General features: G+C 42.7%; 1 protein-coding gene across 1 annotated transcript; it reads left to right on the plus strand.

Moving 5' to 3' along the window:
• The first annotated feature begins 318 nt into the window (after positions 1–318).
• On the plus strand, positions 319–12,346 carry rdh5 (retinol dehydrogenase 5 (11-cis/9-cis)). The gene is made up of 5 exons (XM_069906699.1): positions 319–471; positions 1,094–1,424; positions 3,732–3,990; positions 8,530–8,693; positions 9,369–12,346. Exons 2-5 carry the CDS (start codon positions 1,112–1,114, stop codon positions 9,590–9,592), a joined length of 960 nt encoding a protein of 319 aa, XP_069762800.1. The 5' UTR covers positions 319–471; positions 1,094–1,111; the 3' UTR covers positions 9,593–12,346.
• The last annotated feature ends 1,235 nt before the right edge of the window (positions 12,347–13,581 follow it).

Raw genomic sequence — 13,581 nt, forward strand, 5'->3', positions numbered from 1 at the left:
TGGTGTCGTACCAAACCTCCACAAACTCCTGAGGAAGTAGAGGCACTGATGTGCTTTCTTCATGATGACATTAGGAAAGATCCTCCGAGATAGTGACTTCCAAGAATTTAAATTTGCTCACCCTCCCCACTTCTGATCTCTCGAGGGTTATTGGATCATCCACCTCTGAAGTCAACAATCAGCTTCTTGGTTTTGGTGATATTGAGTGCCAGGATGTCGTGCACCATTCAGCCAAGTTTTCAATCTCCTTCCTGTATGCTGACTCATCACCTTCCTTTATAGAACCCACTTCCGTGGTATCATCAGCGAACTTGGTGGTGTTGTCGTACTGAGCCACATAGTCATAGATGTGAAGTAGAGCAGAATTAGAATTTATTGTCGTGAACAAGCTACAAAATTCATTGTTTTGTGGCAGCATCACAGGGCAAAACATTTCTATAAACTACCTTTCAAGAAAAAGAAAAAAACAAGGTAAGGCAACGTCTGTAGGTCATTGATCATTCAGAAATCTGATGGCAGAAGGGAAGAAGCTGTCCTTTTGCCACTGAAATCAGAATCAGAATTTATTGTCATGAACAAGTAACAAAAATTGTTGTTTTGCGGCAACATCACAGGGCAAACATTTATACAAACACCCTTACAAAATCAATAAAAATAGTGCACGAAAAGTAAAATTGACCCCTGGGTTTGGAGCTTCTTGACCAGGAAATAATGGTGTTGAAATCGGAGCTGTGGTTGTGGGGGGGCTCTATTCAATCTATCTGTTCCTATATCTGTTCAAATGTCTTTCAGTGTCAAAATTGTGTCTCTTTCCAGTCCGCCAGTTTGTTCCAGATACAGACCATCCTTTGAGTGAAAAAGCTGTCCCTCAAGTCCCTCCTAAATCTCTCTCTCCTTTTTCCTTAAACCTGTGCCCTCCAGTTCTAAAATCATCCATCCTGGGGAAAACACACTGAGCATGCATTTTATTCATGCCACCTCATGATTTTATAAACTTCATAAGACCACTAAGGTGGTGTTTTACTGGATTCCATTCTTCTGAACGAGTTACGATGACTTTCTTGGATTCACATCTTCTGCTTCTTCCTCTCAGATTCATCAGAGTGACCTCATGTGGCTGTACCTCTTGACAGCAGTTTTGCTCCTTGCTGTCAGGTGGTTTATTAGGGATCGTCAAAAGATCCAAGACATCAAAGACAAGTTTGTTCTCATCACGGGATGTGATTCGGGCTTTGGCAACCTGCTGGCAAAGAACCTGGACCGACAAGGATTCCGTGTCCTTGCCTGTTGCCTGACACAAAAAGGAGTGGACACCGTGCAAAGGAACAGCTCATCCAGACTGAAAGCTTTCTTGCTTGATGTAACTGACCACATCAGCATCCAGAAATTGGCAGATTGGGTCCAAGTGGAAGTCAAGGAGAAAGGTAACTCTGAGCCTCATCTGCTGAGGCTACATTCAAGGATAAGTCTTAACCGTTAAAACACAGTTAGGTGCAATGACCAAATGTGAGAGATTATCTCCAATAATCATATACAATGCTTAGGTCAGGTATGGTGCCTTTTATAACTGTCTGGTTGAGATCAAAGCATGGACAGAGTAGATGTAGAAAAATTGTTTTCCATGGTGGGAGAATCTGAGACAAGGGGCTATAACTTCAGGATTGAAGGGCGTCCACTTAGAACAGATGTGGAGGAATTTCTTCAGCTTGAGGGTGGTGAATCTGCGGAATTTGTTACCACAGGCGGGTGTGAAGGCCAGGTCATTGGGTGTGTTTAAGACAGAGATTGATATGTTCTTGTTTCGCCAGAGCATCAAAGGCCGGGTGGTGGGGCTGAGTGGGGAAATGGATCAGATTGGATCAGATTGAATGGCAGGGCAGATGCAATGGACTGAATGGCCTATTTCTGCTCTTATATGGTCTAACTCAGCATAGATCAGTCCTGATGTTCTTGTGTTATTCATGGTTTCCAATCACTAAATCGTTACTAGGGCTGGGAAGCTTGACTGACTAAAGCAGTTAAATAAGAAAATCTGTGGATGCTGGGATCTGGTGCAGCACACAAAAGTGCTGAAGAAACTCAGCAGGTCACGCAGCGTCCAATGGGCATGACAGGCAGTCAACATTTCAGGACTGAGCCTGATTCCTGACAAAGAACTCGGGCCTGAAACGTCGACTGCCTGTCACACCCATTGGACGCTGCGTGACCTGCTGAGTTTCTCCAGCACTTTTGTGCATAGTACGTTACTAAAGGATCTGAATTACAAAAGTGATACTGCTGAATCCACCTGGTGGAGATCAGCTAACACAGCATAAATCATGATTTTCTGGGTGGTTTGGATTCTGTTCCACTCTGGTTGGTACAATCGCACTTTAAAACAGCTTTATACTGTGATCCCGCAATCATGACTGAACAGACTTTAAGAGGACATGGGCAGACCGGTGGAAGAGAAAACTTAGAGTGAAACACTATAAGGAAAACGAAGGGCTCAGACCCAAAACGTCAGTATCTTTACCTCCTATGGACGCTGCGAGACCAGCTGAGTTTCTCCAGCATTTCTGTGTTTTGAAGAGGAGACTTAACACAAAGAACTGTGCATTGTTGCATTTTGAATGAAGTGAGAGGAGACAATATAGACCTAATGATGCAGTTCTCAAGTAATATTGGCTGTGGAGACAGTGCAGAGGAGGTTCACCAGGTTGATTCCAAAGATGAGAGGGTTGGTCTATGAGGAGAGATTGAGCTGTCTGGGACTGGACTCACTGGAATTTAGAAGAATGAGAGGGGATCTTATAGAAATGTATAAAATTATAAAAGGCATAAATAAGATAGAGGTAGGAAAGTTGTTCCCATTGGTGGGGGAGACCAGAATGAGGGGACATAGCCTCAAGATCCAGGGGAGTAGATTTAGGACAGAGAGGATGAGGAACTACTTTTCCCAGAGGGTGGGGAATCTGTGCAATTCGCTACCCATTGAAGCAGTGGAGGAAACCTCAGTAATTATATTTAAGACCAGGTTGGGTAGATTTTTACATAGTTGGGGAATTAAGGGACATGGGAAAAAGGCAGGTAGGTGGAGATGAGCCCATCATCAGATCAGCCATGATCTCATTGAATGGAGGAGCAGACTCGACAGGCCAGATGGCCGACTCCTGCTCCTGTTTCTTATGTTCTTATGTAAGAAGATTTTTTTGGAATATTTTACTTATAAATTTTTAAACTTGAACTCAAACAATTTCCAGTAATCAATCAGAAATTACAATTATTCATTATATACAAAATTTGCCGTCGAGTCTGAGCCATTTCCCCCCTCTCTCCCTCCCCCTCCTCACACTCAACAGACCAGTTACGCACAACATCCAAGACACCCACCACAAAGGTAGGGAACACATCAGGGATGTACCTCAGCTGGTACATTTTTCTTGACTACTTGATTGGGATGGAATGGACCTCCTGCCCCCTCCCTCAGAAGAAAGGTAGACACGGAGGCAGGGCAGCGAGATACACAGATCCACACTACAACTGTGATGTGTAAGAAGATCTTGTGTGTACCGGTGGGAAAAAAAGCATTGGTATCAGAACTATCACATGATTTTTGTGCTCCAGAGCCTCACTTTTAGACAGAAATCTCCCTTTCAGTCTTACTGGAAATAAATGTCCAGCCAGAAGCAGGCAGTTTCTGCTCATTTCACAAGTCATGGCTAATTCCAGGCATCTCCTCTCTTTTCCAGGTCTCTGGGGATTGGTCAACAATGCAGGCATAGCTACTCCTGTTGCCCCAACAGATTGGCTGAAGATAGAAGATTATCAGAAAGTCCTGAATGTGAATTTGCTGGGACTAGTGGAAGTTACCCTCACCTTCCTCCCACTGATCAAGAAGGCCAGGGGGCGGATTGTCAATGTGTCCAGTATTTTTGGGAGGATATCGTTTGCAGGTGGAGGATACTGCCTCTCAAAGCATGGAGTGGAATCTTTCTCTGACACTTTGAGGTTAGTGCCCTGGCTTGCATCTTCAGAGTCGATCTTTAAACTGGCACGCAAGCAGAACTCTTCAGTTTCAGCTGCTTCAACTCTCAACGTGATTTGAAGTTCAATTTTAAATTATGCACCCAACCATGAGCTGTCCAAAAGTGTGGGATTCAAAGTGTTTTAGAATAGAAATGTTGGATAGAATTCCAGAACTCAGGGCTTAGCCACTGAAGACTTAGCAACATAGACCACTACAGCACAGTACAGCCCACGATGTTGTGCCGACCCATATCTTTCTTTTCTTTTTTCCTATATATTCCTACTAAAAAAGGCACTAAACCCTCCCTACCTCATAACCCTCTATTTTTCTTCCATTCATGTGCCTGTCTAAGAGTCTCTTAAATGCCCCCAATGTTCTACCTTCCACAACCATCCCCGGCAAGGCATTCCTGCCATCTACAATTCTCTGCATAAAAAAAACATAGCCCTGACGTCTCCCCTAAACCTCCCTCCCTTCACTTTGTACAGATGTCCTCTGTTGTTTGCTGATCCTGGCCTAGGAAACAGGTGCTGCCGGTCCACCCTATCTATGTCTCTCAGAATCTTGTAGACCTCGATCAAGTCTCCTCTCATCCTATGCTTCAAAGAGAAAAGTCCCAGCTCTGCTCACCTTGCCTCATAAGACTTGTTTCCCAATCCAGGCAGCATCCTGATAAATCTCCTCTGCACCCTCTCCATAGGCTCCACATCCTTCCTGTAATGAGGGGACCAGGAGTGAACACAATACTGATCTGGTTTCACATGAGATTTGTAGAGTTGTAATATGACCTCCCTACTCCTGAATTCAATCCCCCTATGAATGAAGCCCAACATCCCATAGACCTTCTTAACGATCCTATCAACTTGTATGGTGACCTTGAGGGATGTATGGACGCACCCAAGGTCCCTCTGTTCATCCACACTCTTAAGTATGTTACGGACCAAGAGGACCCCAAAACCCAGCAGCAATAGAAATTCACCAAGACAAATGGATACTTACACAAAAGTTACTTTTTATTTTCTTTAAACATAAAAACAGGATCAAACTTTAACTTATTACTGTTAACTAACCTAACTTAATTCCCCTTCTAATTCTAAGCACATGTGTATGTAATGTGTGTGTAAGTTCAGAAAACTTCTTTGATTCACAGTTCAATCTCCTCTTTCCTCCAAGTTCACCGATATCAGGCAATTCTTATACTGTGCACAGAATTTAACATGAATTTCACCAGGCTTTGCTGCTTGAAAGGTGAATGGATGCTGCTCAGAAAGATTCTTGTCAGTTTTCAGAGAGAGATTTGTTGCTTGTTGGACACCCACAACTGATTCCTTCCGATCAACCACTTCAGTGTCTTGCCGAAGAAACTTGCCCCATCAGAGTTTTTCAGATGATAATCTCTTTCTTTTATGTCACCATAGAGTTCCTTCTCTGTTTCCCTTATCTCAGGCGAAACATTATACTGCCAGCCATCTCCTCTTGTATGGACCTCAGAAGTCACAACCCAGCTTCAAAATGGGGTTTCAAACATGCTTCCAAAATCCACTGCAGTAAACCAGCAGTCTCTCTCTCTCTCTCTCTCTCTCTCTGTCACACATAGAGTAAAACCCATTTGACTCTCTCTGCTTGCAAAACCACATGACCTTCCTAAAACAGCACACTCCACCAAAACAGATTGCTGATTCCCAAAATCAATTTGAAGTGTTTGTATCTGTTTGTGACTTACATTACTCCCACAATCTATCTTCCAAAAACTTATCTCTACATAATATAAAATATAACATAATCTATCACAAGTAACCAACCATGAACCCTATACTCACCCTTCTGGTTTGTCCTTCCAAAATGCACCACCTTACACTTATCTGGATTGAACGCCGTCTGCCACTTTTCCGCCCAAATTTGCATCCTGTCTGTGTCCTTTTGTAACCTACGACAACCTTCAACACGATCCACAACCAGTGTTCCCTCTAAGCTTTGCGTGCAAAGCTTGACCCAAGCGGACAGTGCGCGCATGTCCACGTGTGCAAATGTGCACAGCACGTTCCTTTGAGTGTGCACACTGTCCAAAATTCCTCCAGATCATCTCCAAACTTTCTGACCCATGCTTACTCCTCTTCATCCATGTCATTTATAAAAATTGTGGTGGAATGGCAGAGTCGGAAAGGGGTAAAACAAGAAAATTTGCAGACACCATGGTTGAAGTCATAACACAAAACACTGGAGAAATTCAGCAGGTCAAACAGTGTCTTTGATGTAGCAAAGATAAAGAATCAGAACCGACGTTTCGGGCTTGAGCCCTTCATCAAGGTGCAGACAAAATGTCGGCAGGTGTCCGAACAAAGGAGTGGGGGGATGAGGTGGTCACAAGGCAGGAGGTGATAGGTGGAGAAGGGAGGGAGGGGACAGTAGCGATCAAGGGGAGGGATGATGGCTGGGTGAAGGGAGGGGGAAGGGAAGGAGGAGAACTGGTAAAGGGGAAGGGGGAAGAGGAGAGCAGGTTGGCAGAAACCAGAAAAGTTGATGTTAATGCCATCTGGCTGGAGAGGCCCAGACAGAAAATCAGAAGTAAAACACGAAAATCTGCATGTGAAAGTAAAAACACACAAAGCTGGAGAAACTTAGAAATAAAACATGAAAATCACCTTATTTTCTGTCTGGAACTTGCAAGCCCACAGAAATCTTGAACATTGGGCAGCGTAGTTAGGCACAACATTGTTTACAGCACCAGCGACCCTGATACAAATCTGGCGATGTCTGTGAGGAGTTTGTATATTCTCCCCGTGTGTACGCGAGTTTCCTCTGGATGCTCTGGTTCTCTCCCACCCTTCAAAACGTATGGGGGTTGTAGGTTAATTGGGGTATTTAGATGGCACAGCTTCATGGGCTGGAAAGGCTTGTTACTGTGTTGCGCATCTGATTTAATTTAATTCAAAATGGAGGCTATTCATTTCTGCTAATCACTGTTTCCATTTACTCCTCCTGAACTCTGTCTTCCTCAATATGTAACAGAAATCCACAATCACTCTGGACAGTTATATCAACTCAAGGGGCCAAGTGGCCGATTCCTGCTTCGAATTCATTTGTTTTCTGCAGCTGTTGTCCATCAAGCCATATGATATAGGAGCAGAAATAGGCTATTCAGCCCATCCAATCTGCCCCGCCATTCAATCATGAGCTGATCCATTCGCCCACTCAGCCCCACTGCCCGGCCTTCTCCCCATAACCTTTGATACCCTGGCTAATCAAGAACCGATCAATCTCTACCTTAAACACACCCAATGACTCCACACCTGCCTGTGGCAACGATTCCACAGATTTCACCACCTTCCGGCTGTAGAAATTCTTCCACCTCTCTGTCCTAAGTGACACCCTTTAATCCTGAAGTTGTGCCCTCTTGTCCTGGACTCTCCCACCATGGGAAAACAACCTTTCTACATCGACTCTGTCCATTCCCCCTAAAGTATAGCGGGGCCGGAGCTGGCACTGGGGGGTAATCCACAATGCCACGGCCACAGAGGTGAACACGTTTTGATTCATTGAAGAGATGCTCCCTCTGACAGTGCAGCACGGACTTAGAGAATCAGCCAAGACTTTTGAGCTCAGCTCTGTCTTAAACACAGAATCTTCTGGTTCAGCAGCAAGATGAGCTTCCAAAGAACCTGTATCATCTGAACACTGTTAATCTAGTGGCCAGTAAGACATTAGTTTTTAAAAATCACCAACAATCAAAAAAAAAATGTTGGGATGAAACACATACCTGTGAGTTTTTCTGAGTTCACTTTTATTGAGAGTACTACAGTAAAATCTCCATTATCCTGTACCTCCTGGGATCACGGATGCCAGATATGCAAATTTTCCTGTTGACTGAGACTTGCTCTTCCAATGCCTAACTAATTCATCTGCATTAAAAATAAATAGTTTAAAAGACAAAAGACAGTGCAAAATGTAAAATAATTTGGAAAAAAACATCAGTGTGTTGTAGTCCTTAATTACATAAAGTTGAAATCTGAACCCTGGTCACTGGTGCTGTAACAGCTTTGTTCTAACTGCAACGTTAACCATGCTCCCATCATAATTAACAACCGACCCCCCCCCCCCCCCCAACAAAGATTAAAGATAAAGCCTAACTGATGTACTTAATGCAAATAAAGATAAAGAGTCTTACTCGGTGGGGACAGGGAGACACTTTGGGAGAGTCACCCCAGCGGCGAGCGGCATCGGCCGGCTCTTCATCCTGGGTGCCACCATTTCATTCAAACAAAACTTTACTGACACAGTGACTGCGGACGGGGCATGACCGGGGCACTCCACTGACTGAATGTTTGCTCCCAAGGGGAGAACATTTATTTTTACAGTTTTAAACTTTTATTTAAAACTTTATTTATTAAAAAATTTATTTCCTCAATCTTTTGCCGGATGTTTGAGTTTCTGGTTGATTGAATGCCAGATAACAGGGATTTTACTGTATTTGTTTAATAACATGCCTTGAATCTGGTACATTTCCACTGCTTTTGTTTCAGACATGACTTGCGATACTTTGATATTCAAGTTAGCATCATTGAACCTGGATTTTTCAAGACAGCTGCGACAAACTCAGAGCTAATTGTGAACGAACAGCAGAGGCTGTGGGACAGTCTCTCTCTTGAAGTCCGCAAGAGTTATGGAGAGAACTACTTTGAAAATTGTAGGTAGCTTTTCACTGATCTTGATTGTGTGTGGAAGCCATTCCAAAGATCTGAAGCCAGATCAAGTTCAGTCATTTATTTGGGTCAGTGGGTTTGATGTTACCTGCTGACTAAATTCTGACTCAAGTAAGCAGTAAATTCATGGGTGTGTAACTGTTATTTCTTCTAACGGTCTTGGTTGCCATTGACCTTCATTCTGGTCGAGAAGGGTTCTACTCATCTTTCCCAGATTTTTAATGAAGGGGCAAACCTAGGGTGTCCCCCAGGGGGCTGAGACCAATTGCAGTCTGTCTCAGCTGTGATTGGACAGCGTGGGATTGAAGCCAAGACCTTTCCTGGATGCTCTGGTTCACTTCTACACTTGGTGGTTTATTTTCTACCAGAGCCACCTGATTGAGAACTGGTCCTTGAGGAAAATGTGTAGTAAGTTTTCATTTGCTTCCATCACTGCCTTGACAGGTTAATAATATTAAATTTCACTGATTCTACCCAGTTCAGGGAAGAATCGAGGGCTCACTTCCACCTGCCTTTAGATCAGCTTGATGAGTGGGGAGTAAAGTGTGATGGTCGTTCTTAAGAAAAGGTGGGAGGGGGTATTTTCCTGTTTGTGAGCATTGGGTCATTTTAGTGAAAGGAATGAAGAACAATTTTTTTTCTTTCCTGTTCCTTTCCAGATGTGAAAAACGAGAGAAAAGTCCTGAACAAGTTTTGCGATAGTGACATATCGAAAGTCACCAACTGCATGGAGCATGCACTCACTGCCCGACACCCACAGACACGATACACTGCTGGATGGGACGCCAAGTTGTTTTGGATTCCGATTTCGTACATGCCGACAGTTTTTGTTGACTTCCTGATCAGTTTCTTCTTGTTAAAGCCTTCCAATCGTGTCCAATAGGTGGGAGTGGCAGATTGGAATAAAGTGGAAGGACTTCCTTGATTCACAGCATTCCTCCAGAGCCAGTTTTCCAGGGATTCTGCTTGATAATTTCTCTCCCCTTGCCTCCTTTTCCCCAATGCCCTGAGTCTAGAAAGCTGGATGACTAGCAGGCGATACACAAATATGCTGGAGGAAGTCAGCAGGTCATCCATTCTTGAGTTCCTCTGGGATCGACCCCAACATCTGCAGACTTCCTTGGATCACGAGGAAGCCCCCTCATTGGGTCCATTGAATGGGTAGAACATTTGCAATGTTTGTCTCTCACCCAATGTTGACCAAAGTGAAATCACCCCCTTGATGTTTCCTCAGCAAGGAATTGGTTGCAATATAATCAATCATAGAGCTGGACAACACAAAACAAGCCTGAAAGTCCAACTCATCCATGCCAACCAAGTTGGTATCCTGGCTTTGTCCTATTTGCCTACAAGGTGACAGTCATTCCCACATGATCGGTAAGAGGCCACTGTGCCTTTTATTTTAGACCTACAGCATGGCAACTGGCCCTTCTGGATCACAAGCCTGTGTGACCCAATTTACACACAATTAACCTACACCACAGGTACATTTCGAACGGAGGGGTTTTCCCCCAGGGAAAACCCATACAGACATGGGGAGAACGTACAAACTCCTGACAGACAGTGTGGGATTCAAATCTGGGTCGCTGACGCTGTAGCCACAATGCTAACTGGGATGGTCCAATGCCTCCCTACTCTTTATCTGAGCTGTCTTTGGAGGCCACACTGGAGCTATTCATTGAACTCAGAAAATAGGAGCAGGTGTGGGCCACTCGGTCCCTCAAGGCCAACCCCATCACTCAAAGTGATTGTGGCTTCAACTCCTCTTCTGTGTTGGTTCCTCACAACCCCCATTTCCCTCAATCTTTCAAAAATGTACCCACCTCCACTTGAAATACTTTAAATAACCCAGCCTCCACAACCCTTTGGGGCGGCACAGTTAGCACAACACTGTTACAGCGCCAGTGACCCAAGTTCGAATCCAATGCTGTCTGTTGTCTGTAAGGAGTTTGTATGTTCTCCATATGTCTGCATGGGTTTTCTCCTACCATTCATAATGTAAGGAGGTTGTAAGTTAATTGGGTGTAATTGGGCATGAAAGGCCTTTATCACTGTTGATGCTGGCAGGGGAGTGAGGTCCACCCCTGTTCTGGAAGCCTCTAATCAGCTCCTTGGCTTTGCTAACATTAAGTAAGAGGTGTGCTGACACCAAACCATTACTCCCTGTATCTCCTTTCTATAATGGCTGCAATGCTATAACAGTGCCAGCGACCCAGGTTCGAATCCAGCACTGTCTGTAAGGAGTTTGTACGTTCTCCTTGGTACCTGTGTGGGTTTCCTCCGGGGGCTCCAGTTTCATCTCACTCTCCATAAATGTCCTTATCACAGCAAGGAGTTACAGCCGCGTAAAACAAGATAGTTTGACTTTGGACACATGAGCCCTGTGGACTACTTTAAATCGTAGGAAGGGCGGGCACATAAAGAAGAGGTATTAACCAATTTGAAAATTACATTCCAAGTTTCTTCAGAAATTAAAAGGTCCTGTTCCCAGGCTTTTTTTTTTAAACTTTTATCTGAGGGAGCCTCTCTTATTCCCAACAACATATCATAAACGTTAGCTATTGAACCATTATAGAAAGATTGTAAATTAAAAATTACATTAATTAAATGCTTATCAGTCCACTGAGTAAGTGTATATAATTGAGATCATAAAAAATCTCTAATCTGCAGATAATGATAAAAATGAGTATTTGGTAGACTGTACTTAACGGAGAGTTGTTCAAAGGAAGCCCCCAGGGAAAACCCACGCAGACATGAGGAGAACATACAAACTGCTTATAGACAGCACCAGATTCGAACCCCGGTCCTGATCGCTGGCGCTGTAACAGCATTGCGCTAACCACTGCACTAACCATGCTGCCCCCAATACTATTGCTGATGACTAACCTGTAATCTGCAGCTGAAACCTGTAGGTGACAGTACTAACCCTTGGTTTATGAATCAAATGCGTAGTAAATATACTCCCAATGTTAGAACATGGAACATAGATCACTACAGCGCAGTACAGGCCCTTCTTCGCCCTTCATTTCTATTTGAATCCAAGCTGGTTTTCACCCTGTTGATAACAGGAGGACAAAAACCTCAATTGAGCTGCTTTAAAATAATTCTTAAAGTTTGGTAGTCTTAGTCCACCCTGATCAAATTTCCACATTAATTTTTCTAAACCAATTCTTGACATCTTACATAGAAACATAGAAAAAACATAGAAGATAGGAGCAGGAGTAGGTCATTCGACCCTTCGAGCCTGCTCCGCCATTCAACGAGATCATGGCTGATCTTAAAGTTCAGTACCCCGTCCCCGCCTTCGCTCCGTAACCTTTAATACCCTTATACTGAAGAAATAGATCTAATTCCCTCTTAATGAACCTGCCTCTACTGCCCTCTGTAGCAATGAATTCCACAGATTCACCACCCTCTGGGTAAAGAAATTCCTCCTCATCTCGGTCCTAAATGGTTTGCCTATTATCCTCAAACCATGGCCCCGGGTTCTGGATTTTCCCATTATTGGAAACATCCCATCTGCATCCATTCTGTCCAGTCCTGCCAGAATTTTATAGGTCTCTATGAGATCCCCTCTCAATCTTCTAAACTCCAGCGAGTACAATCCCAATTTGCGCAATCTTTCCTCATAAGTCATTCCTGCCATTCCAGGTATCAGCCTGGTGAATCGCCTCTGCACTCCCTCCATTGCAAGAGCATCCTTCCTTAGATAAGGTAACCAAAACTGCGCACAATACTCCAGGTGTGGTCTCACCAAGGCCCTGTCCAAGGCCCTTTCCAAAGGAATTCACGTATTATTTTATTCAAATTTTGAAAGAAAAATTCTGGTACTTGAATGGGCAATGATTGAAACAAATATTGTCTTCTTGGAAAAATGTTCGTTTTAATACAATTCACTCATCCTATTAACGTTATTGGTAAATCTTTCCATCTTTTCAAATCCTCTTCCAAATGTTTCAATAATGGCAAATAATTTAGTTTAAACAAATTACATATATTTCTACTAATTTTTATTCCTAACTATTTAATTGGTTCATTTTGCCATTTAAATTTTGTCAGTCTTTTACATTGAGAGTAATCCATAAAAGCATTACTCCGCTTTTATCAACATTCAGTTTATAACCCGATACTAACCCATATTCTTTTAATCTCTGATTCAATTTATTTAAGGATATTTCTGGTCTCATTAAATATACTATAACGTCATCAACAAATAAATTAATTTTATGTTTTTTATTACCTACTTCACATCCTTTAATTTCATTATCAGTTCTAATTACTCCCACCAATGGTTTAATCGCTAATGCAAACAAAAAGGGTGATAATGGACACCCTTGTGTAGAAGACCTTTCAAGCAAAAAGGGTTGTGAGATTTGTTTATTCGTAATCACTTTTGCTTTTGGTTGATCATGCAATGCCTTTATCCAGTTTATAAAAGTAATTGGAATCACAAAAGCATTGTCTCAAATAAAAAATCCAATTCATCCAAATGCTTTCTCTGCATCTAATGCTACCACTACTGCAGGAATCTTCCTATTTTGTGCTACATTTATCAAACTTAAAAATTTAACTATATTATCTGCTGCTTTTCTATCTTTAATAAAACCAGTTTGATCTAAATGTATTAATTTTGGCAAAAATTCAACTAGCCTATTAGCTAACAATTTCGATACAATTTTATAGTCTATATTCAATAATGATATAGGTCTATATGAAGAAGGCTGTAAACAATCTTTCCCTTTTTTTGGAATTACAGTTATTAATGCTGTTTTAAAAGATTCAGGTAAATCATAAACCTCTTTCATTTGACCTAATACCTCCATCAATACAGGTAATAATCACTCCTTAAACTCTTTATAAAATTCTGGTGGG

This window comes from Narcine bancroftii, chromosome 12, assembly GCF_036971445.1.
Source record: "Narcine bancroftii isolate sNarBan1 chromosome 12, sNarBan1.hap1, whole genome shotgun sequence".
NCBI lineage: Eukaryota > Metazoa > Chordata > Chondrichthyes > Torpediniformes > Narcinidae > Narcine > Narcine bancroftii.

Excerpts from the sequence above, each read along its gene's own strand:
- rdh5 (XM_069906699.1), top strand. The coding sequence starts at position 1,112 with ATGTGGCTGTACCTCTTGACAGCAGTTTTGCTCCTTGCTGTCAGGTGG. Across the intron at positions 1,425-3,731 it reads AGTGGAAGTCAAGGAGAAAG|GTCTCTGGGGATTGGTCAAC; the intron begins GTAACTCTGAGC and ends TCTCTTTTCCAG. Across the intron at positions 3,991-8,529 it reads TCTTTCTCTGACACTTTGAG|ACATGACTTGCGATACTTTG; the intron begins GTTAGTGCCCTG and ends CTTTTGTTTCAG.